The sequence below is a fragment of the Hirundo rustica genome, chromosome 5 (assembly GCF_015227805.2).
Source record: "Hirundo rustica isolate bHirRus1 chromosome 5, bHirRus1.pri.v3, whole genome shotgun sequence".
NCBI lineage: Eukaryota > Metazoa > Chordata > Aves > Passeriformes > Hirundinidae > Hirundo > Hirundo rustica.
In genome coordinates, this window is record NC_053454.1 from 27384245 (window position 1) to 27402364 (window position 18120).

The 18120-nt window shown below is 39.0% G+C and overlaps 1 protein-coding gene across 8 annotated transcripts in view; it reads right to left on the minus strand.

Moving 5' to 3' along the window:
* Nucleotides 1–3184: 3184 nt before the first annotated feature.
* Nucleotides 3185–18120, minus strand: part of CLOCK (clock circadian regulator) — a 66691-nt gene continuing 51755 nt past the window's right edge. For 6 of the 8 annotated variants that reach the window (XM_040063981.2, XM_058420546.1, XM_040063986.2 and 3 more), the window contains 8 exons: nt 17352–17493; nt 16892–16992; nt 15878–15967; nt 13793–13951; nt 12235–12441; nt 10984–11192; nt 10421–10685; nt 3186–8865 (listed from right to left, as the gene is read on the minus strand). In XM_040063981.2, the coding sequence (XP_039919915.1) occupies nt 8689–8865; nt 10421–10685; nt 10984–11192; nt 12235–12441; nt 13793–13951; nt 15878–15967; nt 16892–16992; nt 17352–17493 (1350 nt within the window). In that variant the 3' untranslated portion in view covers nt 3186–8688. Of the gene's footprint in view, nt 8866–10420; nt 10686–10983; nt 11193–12234; nt 12442–13792; nt 13952–15877; nt 15968–16891; nt 16993–17351; nt 17494–18120 lie in introns of all 8 variants that reach the window. The other 2 variants (XM_040063987.2, XM_040063988.2) reach the window with 2 other exon arrangements.

Consider the following 18120-nt stretch of genomic DNA (forward strand, 5'->3'; position numbering starts at 1 on the left):
ACAGTGGTATGAAAACAGGCTGCCATTTCAGGCTCCAGGTCTACGTTCATGTCTTAGCCCAAAGGAACTGTATGGTTTGGTGGTTTGCGGGTTTTTTGGGGTGGTTGTTTTAACGGGTTTTGTTTGGGGTTTTTTTGTTGCTAAAACCTGTAGCGTCTTTCCCACAGTCTGAAGACCCACACTGTCCATAATGAGTTTCAGCTCCTGTAGGGAGCGCATTTGTAGCGGAGGTCATGTTAAAACAGGGCAGGAACAGGGATCTGCAGGCAAGAGCCTAAATTTCTGCCAGTTTGTGGGATAACTGCTTGTTTGAATCAGAAGTGGTGCTGCTGGACGTTCATAGAGAGCTGTCCCAGGCAGGGTAACTGTGGTGCCACCCGATTTTGCTTTTTAGGAACAGAAATGTAATTGGGAAAAGACATGGAAATTTTTTTCTCAAAATCCAAAAAGCTAACCTGGTTTGCCACTATCTAATTGTAGAAACTTCCCAAAGTTTGTGGGTGCTGCTTAATGCTATTTTTGATACGAAAAGTTAGGATCAGGATCAACAGAAGAATGAAGCTCTTCCAAGAGGTTTATAGAGGTGAGCATTATACCACATCTATGTTTTATTATTACAAACTTACACAGATGCCAAGTACTGCTTTTGCCCAGTCATAGCAATGTATTTGGCTGCTTTCAAAGGCCAGCTGGCAGGTTAATTTGAATAATGTTGTTAGAGTAGCTTTCTAATGGTTTTTTGATTGTTTTTTCTCAAAGCACCAGCACTGACTTGTTGGAAGTCTAGCATGAAATTAGATGGCTCGTGAAATTTTAGTAAAAGCTTTGAAAGGTGCTTTAGTAGTTGCTACTAGTTACAGTGATTTAACATTGGTGAGTGCCTGTTGGAATTCTTCAGTTTAAAGAATCAAGTTGGGACATAAGGAAAGCCTGTTGAAGATGATGGAGGGATCCAGTGGCATATTCTTAGTAGTGCTGTGTCTGCTGTGCAGTTTCCAGCACAGACTTCGCCTTGTCCCTCCAGTGTGTCCAAGGACTTCCACCCTGCCAGCTCTCCTGGTTTGGGGGCTGGGATTTCAGCCGTGTTTGTAAGACTTCTTGTCTTGTGCTGTTCTGTCTCAAAATACCTGAGATACAGGCAATATAGAGTGTAAGGGCATTTGTATATGTGGTAACCAGCCTTGATTACCACAATCCTGTGCGCTGTCTTGTTCTTTTGTAACTGTGAAATGCAGTGAGTGAGAGCTCAGCCAACCACTGTGTCTGCAACGTGGGAAATGGGCAACTGTCCACCACAGGTTTCCTTCCATCCTGCACCTCTCCTTGCTGGAATGAGATGCAGCTGATTTCAGCTGCTGCCAAAGGAACCTCGAAAGCAGCATCTAAAGCAGGAATTTACAGCTCTGACTGCACATCGCACACAGCAGCGGTTTGCAAGTGCACACTGCAATTCCTCACTTCCAGGCAATGGAAGTAAAATGGAGATGATGGTCAGTTCTACCAGGATGGAAAATTCTGAAATGTTTACAATGAGAAAAGCTTGTGATATTTTCAAAGGTCCCTTATTCCCAATCTTTAGGTAAAGCTTGTCTCATTACTCTGTATATGGCAAAGTGCAATTAGGCAAGACTAAGGTAAAACCCGTTGAACCAAAACACAGGACCAGGTCCCCAGCAAGCCTGCTCTTCCCAGGGTAATGCCAGCAGGTGTGTGTGTGCTAGGCTGGTGCCTGGGCTTGCTGTTTTGAGATCTATGAGTCAGACACCAAGCTGGAAAACCTGGAAGTGAGAGAGGGGCTGTGTTCCCCTGCTGCCACACAGGCTGTCCCTCACCTCAGCTGCCCCTGGAACACTGCCACCCAATCAATGCGAGCGTACTTCCATGTTTGTCCTGGATACTGTGCATTTAAAAAACATCAGATCTTGAATCAAGAAGATCAGACTGTTTCATCCTAATGTAATCCGAGCTATCCTTAATTTCTAGAGGCATGGAAATAATGATGTAATGGCACTTGCCGTAGTGACGTGGCATTTTTCCAGAGATGACCTTGTCTGGCCCCTGAAGTCAGCACCCTTGGCAAGTTGCAGCTACAGGCTTCTGCTAATGGAGATGCAGGGTTCCTTTCCGTGCCATTTCCCAGTGACGTGGGCATCTACGATAGCTGTGCCTTTCTTTGGGTTACTTCCGCTGACTTCCCAAGGGAGAATGTATTTGCCAAAGGGCCTGACAGTGATAGAGACTGTGTGCTACAAAGAATGCTAGTAAGGCTCTTGCCATTCATTGTATGTTATCCTCAAACAGCTGAAATCTGGAATTTATATCACTAATGCCTGAGAGTCAGAAGTGCAACTAACCTTTGGATTGCTAATCTTTACAAGTTACGTAACAGCTTCATTCTCATATAAACATGGGTTTTGTTTTCAAGCTTGCATGACAGCAAAATGCTGTTTAACAGAATTGCTTCAGGTGTGGCAGCAGTTATAATTACCACTCTTCTTCTTGATAAGTTTATGAAAAATATACTGCTATTTCCAAAGTTCAGTTTTAGAAAAACTGACAATCTTGCTTGCTACATGCTCTCAGTCTTATCACTGATGGGTGGTGACAGTTCTTAACCACAGCTACAGCACTTCTACAGCTGATTTTGTTTTTCTCCAGGGGCACAGGGGCCTCACGGCATACAGAAGTAATATACAGCTTGCACAAGTATTATTTAATTCTCAAAGGCAAAAGATCAGTATCTTCCTCTAGGCATCTGATGTGATATTACAGGAAAAGTACTGCAGACTGTAAAAATGGTTAAGTGTATTTATCATTTTCTCCAGGCATTCAGTTTCAATTACCCAATTTTCTTCCCGCCCTCCTTTCCCTGAACATTTAATTAATTTGAAATTATTAATGTTTACACTTTGATCAGTGAAGAGAGGATCAGCCACCCTGACAGGTTACATATTATCACACAGCTCTTCCAGACAGGAGCTATACGCTCTCAACAAACCATGCTTGCAGCTAAAGGCAAGTCTCTGCTTCCTTGCTCAGTGGCACAGCCAACATTTCGGACCTCTACTCCTTTAAAAATACGATTCTTTGACATTTCACCAGCAGAAGAAATACCCAGTGGCACCAAATTAAAGAGAGGGGTGTTTTGCCCATGACAGAAAGTGAGGGAAGGGCTCTGCCCATCCAAACCCAGCAGCGTGCTGCTCCATCCTTTGGCAAGAACAGGGACTGTAGACATGAAGGTATGAAAGCAGTTTTAAGTTGTGCACACTCAGTCAAGTACCATGTGAGTAAATTCCAAAGCAGTAATGTAAATACACAAATCAGAGGTCTCTACACTTTAGAGTGGGGCATCAGTTTATAAAGAGATACAGAGAGAAGACAAGGAAAAAATACAGTATGCATTTTTACTGAAATCTCACAAGTCATTTGTCTGGGTAGGGGAGAGAAGATAAAAGTGACATCGAGCAACTTCTCACAAGTCAGTTCTGTGGGTGGGGGAGAGAGAGTGCCTTTGGTACAGTCGTGGGAAGGGTAAGAGCGCTTCACTGTGAAACTTGGATAAAACTGACATCAAGCAACTCAGAAAAAAACCTCTAGAACCTTAGAAGCTACAGAAAGCAAAATTTTAAATGAGTTACATTTATTCAGTTAAAAAATTGACAGTTAGTAATGGTCACATGAACACCAGGGAACTGTATCTACATTTCCTGACGTCAATATGAACGGCACTAGGGTTTTTCTGTTTGTTTTCTTTTACGTATATAAATCTAATGCCAGTTAAAAAAATACAAAACAAAACTGAAACCCAAGACACTGTGAAATCAACACTGCTTAAAAACTCAAAATTCCATCTGATATATTTGAAAATAAATATTTTTTACCTTTCTTGTTAGAAAAAGACAACCCACCAACTGCTTTCAAAGCAGTTACATCTTTAAGACCATTCCCAAAAGTGTTTCATAAATAACTACCCACTGATTGATTGTCTATTAATGCAGCATCTCTCAGTCATAGCTGGGGTCTCTTATTAGGCCATAAAGTATTTTTTTCAGACACAGTGTTCTGTTTCCCCCCCCTTCCTTTTTATTTAGGTATACTCTATTTGAATATAGCATATCATGCTGGCAAAATTCATGCAGATGGCATAAGCATGAAATATCGCAGAGTTTAAAATCACCTGTTTAAAAAAAGAAAAAAAAGAAAAAGACAAGGAATGTAGTGTTAAAAATCATGGTAGTGAAAAAGCAACTACCCAGTCTCATGGACAACCAAGGCAATTTCAAATGTTCTCACACAGTTGTCTCATCTACTATGATTTAAGTATGTCTTTTTTAATCCAAATTAATTTCATTTTCTTCATTTTTTTCCACCAGGGATAAGTAAAAAAATAAAAGGTTAATTATTAAAACTAGTCTCTTTTCCCTTTTAATCAAAATAACCATTTTCCAGCCCTCTGACTGTACATCTAATTTTAATAATTATTTCAAATAGAGAAGCTTATGAATCTGACAAGTTTGACATCTCCTGATGCCGTGACATTTAAAACACTCATAACAATACCTGGGTTAAATCTCTGAAAATATAAATGATTCTTGAATTGACTTTAACATTTGAAAAAGGCCACATCTTTAAACCTTCAGAAAATTTTCACACAATGTATAATCCTAAGGGACACTTAGAATTACTGAGCAGGCAAATAAGCCTCCAGATGATTCTCTCTCATAGGCAACTGTGCAACCTAAAAAGCCTCCTTCCAAGGAAGCTATCATCCCTAATCCCTTCCCCTGGCCATATAAAACACAAAGGCAACTAGCTTTAGAAGCCTTTTTAATCCTGCACTTTAAACCTCAAAGGATCACCATAATAAAGAAACATTTTCCAGAAATGTCTCTCTTGACAGTTTTATCTGTTATTCTTTGATGCGCCCCCTTTTTAACAGTTTCACTGACTAAAGAAATAAACTGTTTTTCAAATAGTCTTTTCAGTAAAGTGCTTGTTATTACTCAAAAAAAAAAAAAAAAAAAAAAAAGAGAAAGTGCTATTTAAGTCTTAAGATAATTTCTTTTTCCTGTGAAAAACTGCCTGATATATCTTTACTTTAGTCATTTTTACATAAAGCTGAAATGAAACCTATTTCTTGTAAGGATGCTGGGTTACTAATTTTGGTGTTTGGCAGTAGGCAAGATGCCCACAGAAGGTGGTGACACACTGGAACTGTAGTGCAGAAGGTAAACCTTCTAGATGAAGTGGAAGGCATATGGAGAGCTCCTACTAGAATCATTTCATATTTATATACAAATATAATATATATTAAATATAATATAAAAATAGCTATATTCTTTTTTCTCTCTGAAGTTATCCCAGACACTTTTCTTCAAAGCCTCACCCATTGCAGACAATGTCTGTCTCCTAAACTCTGTGCAAATGCCATCCTTTTCACTCCATTATGCATCACCAGCTCATTTCTTCACGGACACTATCCTCCCCTTAACAGACTCCTTCCCTTCTGTCAGAGTTGTTCTGCAATATTTCTGCTCCAGATGATGCTTCTGCAGCATCACTGCATTCACTGTCGTGCTATTTATCAGGATGTTGCAAGTCAGTCTGCAGTAAATGAGTCAGGCAGAAGCAAAAGGCTGATTAAGAGAGAGGCAACTCTTCTCACTAAAACTCAAGGACAGTTCAGCTATTGATTCAGCAACAGGGGAAGCTGCAGACCTGTTAAATATAGGCTTTTTTGTCACTACTTGTGAACAAAGCATCTCCATACTTGCACAAAATCTGGACCAAGTTCTACACGCTTGCCTTTGTAAAGTTTGCTTGATTCACATCAGGAATTTTTCAAACGTGCGCTGTAGTTTTCCAGTTCCTTAGAATTTCCCCATCTTCTATGCTTTCTCTACTAGCTGGTAGTTCTGTAATTGAATGACCTCTCTCTGAGACTACAAAAAGCTTCTTGATCAAAGCGTATGTTTCTACGTTCTCTTTCAGCAACCACGTTATCCCTCCATCTAATTTCTCTCTCCTAGTTTAGCCTTTTTACTGACAGAACCATAGCAGCACACCAAAGTATTCGGGGAGGGGAGAATGGGAAGAGAAGTTGAAATAAGCTTTATATAAAAAGCTGCATCATTAACTGTCTGGCTGGTATCTCTGATTTCTGTAATTCTCAGTATATTAGCTTAATACACCTATTTTACTATTCAGTAGTTCTAACAGCACTATTAAAGCTCTCCCAGTTTTCTATTTAGTGCCACATTTTTATTGTAATTGGTTAAAGAAATTTGTATCTAACTTATTTTCCATTATGCAAAGAAGTGATAGCACAGACCTCTAGTCAATGCAGCTTCGTATAGGAACAGGCGGAATGGAGTGGTAGGGATATCAGAGCAAGGCAGGATTTCTTTACATAGAACTTTACAGAAACAGGTCTCTGACAATTATCCCAGTCTGAAGAATGCCAGAAATCCCTTTAAGGAAGGGAAAGTGTTTCTTGCTATGTTTGGTATTGGCATCTGTTCCTTGCTCCACGTTGCAATAAGCTTTGTGGAGCAGAAAGCAATCTGATTCTCTTTGGTACTTTCTCACACTCTCCTTCCTTGTTCACTGCTCAGCTTTTTGGTGCCAACATTTGCTTTATGACTGGGAAATAACAAAGGTCTAATGCTGGGACACGTGCAGAGGCGGAGGCTTGCCCCAAAACGTAACCAACGGCATCAAAGGCTTGGCTAAACTGGTATTACCTCCTGCGGGTTTGGTTCATCCAGCAATACAATCAAACTGTTCCACAGTACAAAACAGACCATCACCATTTGGTTACATTCATTCAACTCCTCCTTAGTATTCAAGATTAATCCAGATTTCTCTCCCTAGCACTAGTTTTAACTGCTTTTACTCTTTTTTGTTATTAATTATCAGATCTATCAGCATTTATTAATTTTCCTCTGAAATTCTGGTTTCCACAAACTAGTACCATAAAAACCTACCAACATTTACTTAAATAGCACATATCTGTTGGAACTTTTTATTTTCTTTATAAAGTAAAGTTGCCTTCTGAAGTCTTAGTTCAGTGATAGCTCTTAAATCAATACCTGGTAGTGTTAAATGCAATCATGATCTCCCCCAAAACGCACTTTAAATGCTTCCAAAAATGATCTTAAAAAAACCCCAAAACAAACAGCTTATTACTCTTCCTTCTGCAAAAGGAATCTTGTCTCTGAAGGTGTGCTTTTTTTTTTTTTTTAAAGTGTATTACCCTAAAGATCTGAGATTTTTGAGACTCCTGTATTTCTGGCTGCTGTCTGAGGGGGAGTACCAGTCAAAAATATTCATGGTCTCAACTCAGACCACTGTTAAAATTAACACAATACAGAAATATCTATGAAGTAGATAGACAAGTTTGGTTGACAATGTGCTAAGACTTCAAAATTGAAAATGGTTACAGATTCAAGACATTGTAATTCAAGATGTTCAACATTATCACCTGAATTAAAATCAAGGCACTATGGGTTTTGTTGTTGTTGTTAAAATGACCCTGAATTAGTTCTGACTAATTTTTGAAGGAGAAAAAAAAGATTCCAACATGGTTTAACAAGTTACAATTCTCACCACAGAGAAAGTGGTTAAAAAGTGCCCAAAAGGTTATTAAATGTAAATATATTTTTGTGCAAATTACTCCTATAACTGAAACATTCTTGAAAATTACTGTCATTTTTTTTAAACCTTTTACATAAATATTTCCAACTATGAACTATATCAAAAGATAGCTTTGGGGAATAAAATTCCAAACCATCCGCAAGAAAGCAGTGCAAATTCCTATTTTTCAAATAAAATTATGAATTCATTATGAAATGATGGATGATATTTATGAATCTGAATGTCCTGAACCCTGATGCATGATCACCAGTTCAAACAGCTTCATCAATAATTTAACTTCAAGCAGTCAACTAACCAACACACTATACCTCACCGAACAAACCCTGACATCACGGACAAAGCACAAACAAGAGACTTGTGCCCACATTAAGGGTGAAAATAATGATGCATCATGTTGTAAACAAAAGGGTAGAACAGAGGAAAACATTAGTCTGAGTATGGCATGAGAATTTGGGGAAACATATTCAAACCTACAAATAACAGATTACATTTTCATGCATCATATAAAATATTTTGCTCTTTCTCCTTTTATGCAGACATATACACAATATTTTACAGCATCTGTACAACAGAGAACTGGATTTCACACAACATTTTCAAAATATTTACTGTCCTGTAATCATCTGAAAAAAAAAAATTAGATGGTTTTTGGACTATATTTCTGGCATTTTTTCCTGCTAATTCAAAACAATTGCTCCATGTCCATTTTAATACTTTAAAAATGTACAGGATTGATAAAAATACCAATATTTTCAGCATCACTCATTTCAGTCACATTTGGAGATTTCACCTGGACAAATTACAACATGGCAGCAAATCCTTTAGAACAAAGAAACTGGGGCAACACTCAAAGTTGGCCATGTCCCAACCATCATCTTGTGGCTTTTCTTAACAGATTCCAGAAGTTAGAAGTAGATCTCAACACCATGGTGCTAGAAACCTTCGTACTGTTATCTCTGTAGCTTCAGTGCAACTGTTTTTGGCGCAGCCCCTCCTGGAAGTTTGCTTCAAAAAGAGGCAGCACCCACACTACTGTGGTTGAACTTTGGAAGGATCAGTCATCTTGTCAGTTCTGTGTCGTGACAGCTGCTGCTGCTGGGACTGATGCTGCTGGTGGTGGGACTGAGTGAAAGTGCTTTGTTGTAGTGGGAAAGCAGCAGAGAGAATAAGCTGAGCTGACTGATTTCCATGAAGTAACCTGGATGTCTAAAACATGAAAATAGAAGAAAATTATTTTTCCTGCTGAACTGAGACACATGGCCCTAGCTGCCTTTTAACTTTTTGTAAAGGTTCAGTCAAAATAAACTTCGGATTTGGCCAGTTAAACTGAGCAAACAATGCAAAGATTTGTTCATACTAATACATTTAAGCAGTGCATCTGACCAATTAATAAAGCAGCTGTAATTGGTCTTTGGAATTTCTGTGGTGATAGGTAGGAACACCTGGCAATTTGTCTGCATTTCAAACCACAAAAGCATAGGGCGTAAGGAATCTATTTGAGTAAGTGTAAGTAGCTGTCATTGCAGTCAAGTGAAAAAATAGTGCATGATTTGGCACAGATCACATTTATTCCCCACAGACAAAATGCACAGTCAAAGAAAATGGTGCATTTGCAGACCCAAACATCCCCTTTGAAGGAGACATATCACTACTGGGATTGGTACTTAGTTTTAACAGTATTCTTCTTAGAACAACAACAAAAATTGATTACTGAAGGAAAACAATGAAGGATGGTACAAATGCACTAGGACATCTCAATCCTGAAATATTCTGCAGCAAAAAGTAAAGTACATCAACCACTCCACCTACAGAATCAGACTGTAAGATGCTCCAGTGAACAGAAGCAGAAAAAGCACTTTTGTCCATTTTAAAGAGTATTTGTTTCACTTCAAATTCTAGTGCATTAATAGTTTGTATTAAAAATACTAGACTTTTTCTTAGAACAAAATGCTTAAGTAGGAACAGAGCTTTTGAGTTCTTCATATGTCACATATCTGTTTCACCACAATTAAATCAAAATTGTATAAACTTTTAAATTTAGAAACAGAGATACACACTCTACAGCCTCTCTAGGCTTCTAGCCACCACTACATCTCCTTCACCAACTCTAGATGCTGGATGACCCATGTGCCAGTAATCAACTGGAATCAACAAATGGCAACAGATTTCCCCATCAATTTCTCCTACCTTCTGATTCTTTTAGAGATTTCCTGTTTATAAACTCCTTGGGTTTTGTCTGCCTTCTCTTTTGACTCAATCTCTCTTCTTTCTCCACGAAAACAAGGTTATTCCCTACACTCTGCTTACAAAGTTAGTTGCTGCTCAGCCTCCCCTGTAGCCTAGGCAGAATTTCATGCCTCGTGTTACTGGGACATGTCTTGCTTTGGGCTGTGTGCTGCTTTCCAGACCAACCATCATCTCTCATACCTTACTGCATTAACACATAAGGTTAATGAGAGAAATGTAAACAGTTTTAAAGGAAACATCTCTTATTTCATCCCACAATTAAGAGCAGCAATTCAAAGGGAAAAAGATGTAACAAAGGACAATGCATGGAGCAACACTGTAGGAAATACCAGCTCTCCTTTAAGGAATACAATTTTAGAGAACAGCTACAGAACAAACTTACCTCATGCATTGGGCTTTTTCACGGGTTACTACTTTAAGGGCTTTGTTTCCAGGTAAAGCACCCCTGGATAACCTAGCAATGCTGAAAGTGCCAGGACTTGGAAAAATTTGTAGACAGCTCTACATTCATTACCTGTAGGAACTGCTGGGGGTGCTGGGTCAGCTGTGACTGAGCTGGTTGTTGCACTGTGGTGAGCTGCTGCTGATGGTCCTGCTGACTTTGCTGCTGCTGCTGCTGTTGTGTTATTGACAAAGTCTGTGTCTGCTGCTGTTGGGCAGCAAAAGTGGGATAAGCTGTCACCACCTGTCCCATAAACATAGTACTTGGTACCATTACTGCTCCACATGCTACTGGGGCCGTGACAAGTTTTGTTACAAGTTGCTGACCTTGAGAAAATCTGTTAATAGAAAAAGACATTTGGAGTCCCTTCAGGAAAAAAAAAAACACATGAAGCATCACATATACTTGAGAAAGGCAGACTTCTCAAAGTCATAGTTTGCTATAACTACACGGGTTTCAATAAGCTTGCAAACATGTTACTTTGGGCAGATTAGTTTCAAGGGTTGTATCCATACAGTCGAAACACAAATCACACTATCTTTTTAACGCTGCTTTAGTACCTTTTGTATATGTTGCAGCTGCATAGGCATATCATTATAAGAAAGTCATCTTAAATATAGGTCTTGAAGATTTACCTGATTTGTCTGTCCTGTGTAAAAGTGGTTACTGCGGCAGCATTCTGGTTGTTGTTCTGCGGTAAGCTAGAGGGAACCTGCACCACATTTCCTGCTGTTGGCTGAGAAATCACCATAGTGTTGTACAAAGGTGCCGAGACTGTGTTCTGTGACTGACTGGCAAGAGAAGACTGTTGATTGTGTCCACTAAGTACATTTTGTTGATTATGCTGAAAAGAAATTTTGAGATAGTAAGTTGAAAATAGCCAAGTGCTACAGCTGTTCTCCACACTGTCACTGCCCACAGTTCAAAACTGCCAGTGTTTTTTTTCTATTCAAATGTATTCTTAATTCAAACTACCCAGGTGTTTCTACTGACTGAGGATTTAGAGGTGGGACTGGACCTTGGACATCCAAGTCTCTTATGTTTAACTTCTTTTCCTGTTCAGGGAAATTTTTTTCCCTGAATTTTTCAGCTACTTGCATACTGTTTGTTCAAAATTATCTTTTTACTCCTCTAGCATCTCTGTGCCCAACTTAGACTAAAATGTGCACATAATGTCAAGAATTTCTTACTTGAAAGTTTGGAACTAGCCTACTGCAGAGATGGTAAAATGCATCACTAGTCTGCCTCTTCACAAATCTCAAAAACAATGTATGGAATACGGAAAAGGGCACAGAGGAGGGAGATCACAGAGATCAGATGTATATGGAGTCTCCATACACATAATGGTCAAATGAATTAGAAGTGCTCAGCATGAAGAAGCAGATTCTGTGGGGATACATGCTGTTGAGTGCTATTCCTCTGCTAAATTGTTAAGGTTAAATTTATGGTATAAGTTAAGAGCTGTTACATTATTAGGTTTGATGTATAAGTTTAGTGCTGTTAAGCTTTCAGGCCACGTTCCTTTTTATCTTTGCCCTCACTGTCCTTTTGTCACATGCACGGAAACACACACACACACACACACACTCTCCCCTAGATAGTTCTCAGTTCACTTCTGTTTTGATTGCCTGGATTTTGTTTGGTTTTGCTGCTGCTTGTTTTACCCTTGTTGTGCTTTAATTGTCCTTTAAGTAGTAGAGTGAATCTTGCCAACAAACTTTGTCGTGCTGCCACTTAACATTAAATCAGGCTTTTGCTGATACCCTTGATTTTTTAAGCAGTCTCAAACACTTGTTCATAACAGGGGAATGTCAGGGAAGCTGTTGTGTTTCAGCTGTGGTTTTGAGCAAATATTCTACCCAGCAAAATCAGTAATAGAATTTTACCTGTGTTGCAGTACTCTGCAAAGGCTGCTGCTGTATCATGTGTGGAGTACTTATATGGCCTGTGTTCATCCCACTTTGAGTCTGATTACTCTGAACAACTTGACCTTGCATGTTTACTGGCGTAAGCTGCTGAACGGTTGAAGAATTTCCAGAAGGAAGCTGCACAGAACCAAAGTTGAGTCCAGACGCTGACTGCTGCAAGAACATCTTAAAAAATTCCACAAGTTATAGGGTCAGTATTCAGAGACTCAACTCTAACTGATAAGAATCAAGAATCCTGACTTCTAGAGTTCTAAACATTAACATTCAATTTTGTTCTTAAAGAAAAAGCGCCATTTAGAGACTAAGCAGTAATGAAGTCTACAATTATCTAAAGACAAAACATATTTGAGATGACACTTCTATCTGTAGGACCTTCCATAGCAATACTAAATCAGATGAAGAAAATCTCTGAATTAGTAGATCCAGGCATAGTACCAAGAATGTAATCTTCCCTGACAATCAGGAAATCGTAATGATTATACTGAACTTTCCAACACTGTTGTAATAAACAGAATTCAGCACTAAAGTATTAAGTTCCTTACAAAAAGTTAGGCCCAGATCTTCAGCCAGGCAGAATGTGCAGCACTGAAGTATTTTCTCTAGTTTTCACATGCCTGAACAAAGTCTCTCCACACTGCATGGGAAGGAGAGCTGTGAATCTCTCCTTTTGAGACACAGATAAGGCAGTCTTACTGCTGGAATATTTACACTAGACTTCACACAACACTGAAAATGGCACACACCAGAAACTCCTACTTTTCCAACAGAATTTAAGCAACATACTCAATACTTCCAAGAAGTATTTTTTTCTACTCTTTAGTCACAATCCAGACTGACAATATTAAATTATTTCCTTAAAGTGTATCTTAGTTTGAGGTGATCAGCTTTTTTTTGGGGGGGGGTCTTTTAAATAGAAAAACCCAACAGGATAATTCTTTTCTTCCAAATATACCTGCTGAAAAGACAATGACAAAAATAGAAAAATAAATACTGGTTGAAAAAAAAAAATCAGAAATCAGGTAGCCAGCTGCTAGACTGAGCAATGCACCCTCTAGACTTCTTGTCTTTCTGGCTCAGTAACTCCTTCAAGTTTACCATGCAAAGTAGAGCCATTCAGCTTGATAGGAAAGTCTAAGAAACAAAGAAACCTGAATTTAACATCCTCAGAGCTAGAAGAAGAAAACAGATGCTCATCTTGCAGATTTTGGATGAATATTCTATTGCCTGCAAAACTTTGCAAGAATTAACAACCATTCCATCCTTTCACATTTAATTATGTTAAGTCATAAGGTAGGCTTGACCTGCTCAACACTGGGGCATTTCCAGATACACCTGGCAGCAAAACATGAGGTACACCTCTGCAACGGCAGCTTCAGATACTATGGATATTACACATATTAGGCCCAGAGGGCAGCTGACAGGGAATATGGAGGATCATGCTGTGGAATTAGGTGCACAAGATGTATTTCACATACCTAAATTCTCTACAGATGAAACCTGTGATACACTAACTCACCTGGAGTCCTTGACCATGAACGATTTGAAGCTGCTCTTGAATCTTACGCAACTCTTCCTGCTGCCGATGAATATTTGCCTCTATCATGCGTGTTCTTTGCTCCAGCTGGTCCTTTAGATGTTGCATAGCTCCTAATTGAGCTGAAAACTGAAACACAGGCTGTAGTGCAATTAATAAATTAAAAGCTGAGCAAAAATGACATTTTATTACAAGAGATAAGTACAGTCCTCCACAGAAGCAAAAAAATCAAGCCCTGCTCTTTACTAATAAACCATAATCTGAGGACCAATTCATGAGTATGAAAACATCATTGAATCAACATTTAATTGATGCATGAGAATTGGTGAACTAAAAAAATCCATAGCACAAGAAACTGACTGGTGTCCAAATCACATACATACATACATATAGCCTTAGTAATTTACAAGGTACTGTGGATGTTAAAGCTCTCTCATGTTCAAAATTACAACTGTGCCAGTTTAGAAAAAAAGATTTACCAAGAGCTAAAACATACAAGTAACATGGGAATACCATCAGTCACAAAAAGCTGAAGGCTGAGCCCATAGAGAAACTATTTGCCACTTCTGTTCTTCCTCAGACATCTGCTACAGGCCCCAAGTCAATATGACCTTTTGATACTTATATCCTGTTCTTATTACACAGAAGCATTTCACAGACCAAGCAACCTTGTGTTATAACCAAATGCCTTGAAAGCTGCCAGCAGAGTTGATGGATTTTTAAATTCATGCCCTATATATTTTAGCTTTAACTGTTTTTATATCTACGCTGCTAATGTGCAAGGCTGAAGACTATATCCACACAAATAACAGGAAGGAAAAAAAATAAAGGAAAAGTGTCAAATTACAGAATTTGTTCATTTCAAGAGAATATTTGGCACCAAAGGACTCAATTTCTAAAAAAGAAATTAACATTATATTCAGAATACAGAAGCAGAGAATTGTTTAAGATGGCAAAGATCTTTAAAATCATCAAGGATAACCACTAACCTAGCACTGCCAAGTCCAACTCTAAACCATGTCTCTAAATGCCATATCTACATAGCTTTTAAACACCCTCAGGGATGGTGACTCCACCAATTCCCTGGTCAGCCTGTGCCTATGACTATGACTTGAAGCCTGTTCCAATAACAGGCAACCCTTCATATAAAGAAATTTTTCCTAATATACAATCTAAACTTTCCCTGGTGCAACTCAAGACCATTTCCTGTCACTCCGTCCCAGTTAGCTGAGAGAAGAGACAAACACTCGCCCGCTCCAACCTCCTTTCAGGAGGTCTCCCCGGAGCCTTTTCTCCAGCCCAGCTCCTGCAGCCACTCCTTGTCTGGTTCATGTTCCAGACCCTTCACCAACTCCCTTGCCCTTCTCTGACCTTGCTCCAGCACCTCAACGTCTTTCTTGCACTGAGGGGTTTAAAACTGAGCACAGCACTCCAGACACCGCCTCACCCGTGCCCAGCACAGGGGGACAGTCACTGCCCTGCTCCTGCTGGCCACACCATTGCTGATCCAGGGCAGGGTGCCATTGGCCTTCTTGGCCACCTGGGCACAGCTGGCTCATGTTCAGCTGCTGTCACCAGCACCCCCAGGTCCTTTTCCACTGGGCAGCTTTCCAGCCACTCTGCCCCCAGCTTGTAGCGCCGCAGGGGGTTGGTGATTGGTGTGACCCAAGTGCACAACCTGACACTTGGCCTTGTTGAACCTCAGTCTATCAATCCAGTTTGTTCAGATCCCTCTGCAGAGCCTTCCTGCCCTCCAGCAGATCAACACTTTCATCCAACTGGGTGTCATCTGCAAACTCAATCCCTTTGTCTGTATCATCAATAAATATATTAAACAGGACTGGCCCCACTACTGAATGCTGTGAAACCCCACTAGTGACCAGCTGCCAGCTGGATGTAACTCCATTCACCGCCATTCTCTGGGCCTGACCATCCAAACTGTTTTTCACTCAGTGAACATTGCACCCACCCAAGCCACAGGCAGCCCATTCCTCCAGGAGAATGCTGTTCTCTAGGAGAGCAAGACTGTTTAAAAAATAATAAACAATAAATCTAGAAAATCCATACCTGAGTCATTCCAGACTGGAGCTGTAAAGTTGCAGGCTGAGATATTGCTGGCTGTGTTACTGGTTGTCCAAGAGACTGTGAGCTTAAAGACTAGGATTAAAAAACAAAAGTTCCATAATCATAAGAGAATTAACTTCCTACTTGACATGAAGTATTTCTTTTAAGTGTCAAATCCAAAACAGCATCATATGAACATATAATAGAAACCAAGAAATTGTTTCCTGAAATATCTAACCTTAATTATTAGGGAATTAATCTACATTTTATATATATATATATATATATAATTTACTATTATTATTTATATATTAGATATATCTACATAATATATACATGATTTTTCCACTGCTAAAAATATCTATATAACCAGTAGGTATAAAACAGAAATTACAACTACAAGTATTTAAAAGTCTTAATTAAGGGAAAGATTTTTTCAACAAGTTTGCAAGTTGACACCTTTGATCTATGCGTAAACTAATGATTTTTAACATATTTTAATAAGCAGTCTGCTTATGAAGCGAATGTATTAGTTCAACGGGAAAACAAGCACCAAGTACATGAAGCATGACAATTTCTCATACTACAAAGATTTGAGAAAGGATATGGAAGTATTCACTAACATTCTTAGCCATAAATTTGTATGAATTCTCTACAGGGACACACACAGCATTACACTGGCAATTTTACATATATGTATTTGTGTGTGTGTATATATTAAAAATCCAGAATCACAGAAAGAAGTTCTGTTTGAGTGAAAGCAGAAACTCATTCTCATTCTTGCAATTCCGAAGGACAAAACCTAAATACATATATGCTTAATTATTGTGTTCCTTTAATATCTAGTATAACAAAGTTGCATACTGACAATGCAGTTCTAAGAGCCGTATTCCAAGAGAAACTCTTACAGTTTAAAATGTGCTTTTAGAAGAAATAAAACAAAGCTTATATGGATTTAATAACAGCCTTTAAAAGTGAATTCCCCTGTTTAAGTACAACATTTTTCTCAGAAGTTACCTGACTGCTCAGAGATGATCTTCTTTGCGTAGTCTTTTCATGACCAGATAAGCCTTGCCTTGGAGGAGTGCTAGTGTCCACTGTCATTTTAGTTGGTGTTGCTGACAATGTTGAGAGTAAGAACAGAAAGAACTATTTTGTCATTTCAATTCCGTAATGCAATAATCTAACTACAGGAAGCTTTTAATGAATAAAACCCCATTAAGGCTTGGTTTTCCCCGGCTATCCGCCAATAGTGCAATCTGATGGATTGAAATAGGGTGTACTAGCGTCCAATATTGTACTCCTAGAAGTAGAAGTCTTTTTCAGAGTAGTCTACAGACCTCTGAAACATCAAAAAGGGTATTTTCACTTGCACACTTCTCATAAAATGATTAACTGCCAGTTATGCATTTAATTAAATTAGGTAGAGAAAGCCTTCCTTAGGACGGCAATTATATTTTCAACAGTTGGTGCTTACATGAATGATCCGATACTGCAGTATGTGAAGATTTTCTTGAACTCCTGGAGGAAGCAGAAGGTGTGGGGCTGGTATCAAACCTTTCCAGCGCTTCTTTGAGACTCACTGTATTTATGTGATTGTCAGACCCAGAGTCCTGACTCTGAAGAGATACACATAAACAACATTTATCTAACTCAGCACACAATGTGTATTTCTGTTAGAAACTATCTCAGACCTTTTTGTTTCTAATCAACCCCCTTACACAGGTGACCATGCAGAAGTGTTGACCTGTTTGATGGCTGTAAGCTCTGTTTCCATTTGAGGCTTTTGTCCTTGGAAACCAAAGCTATATAAGCCTAGAAATCAAAATGCATGCAGACTTAGGCCACAAACTGGCTACTGAGCCGACCTCCTTCTGTAGCCACTCAATTCACTCAGAACAACAGTGTAATGAATGAACTGCTTTTTCTTTTGAGAAAGGATGAGTTTATTCCACCAGGAGCACCGACAGATGAAATTTGTGAAACTGCCAAAGGAAAACATTTCTGAACTGTCAGACTAAAATGCATCAGATCATCTCCACAAGCTGATAAGACCCAATGAGCTTCCAAACACATTAATTCAATTTTTTTTTTTTTATACTTTTAAGAAGTGGTACAGAGTCACACAATTAAATAGCTCCTACTTTCCTATTGTGAATTCCTTCTTGGTGTGTTGACCCTGGTTTTTCAGATTATGGGTACTTCCAGTAAGGGAGACCATTTATATAGAAATCTAATGGTGCAGA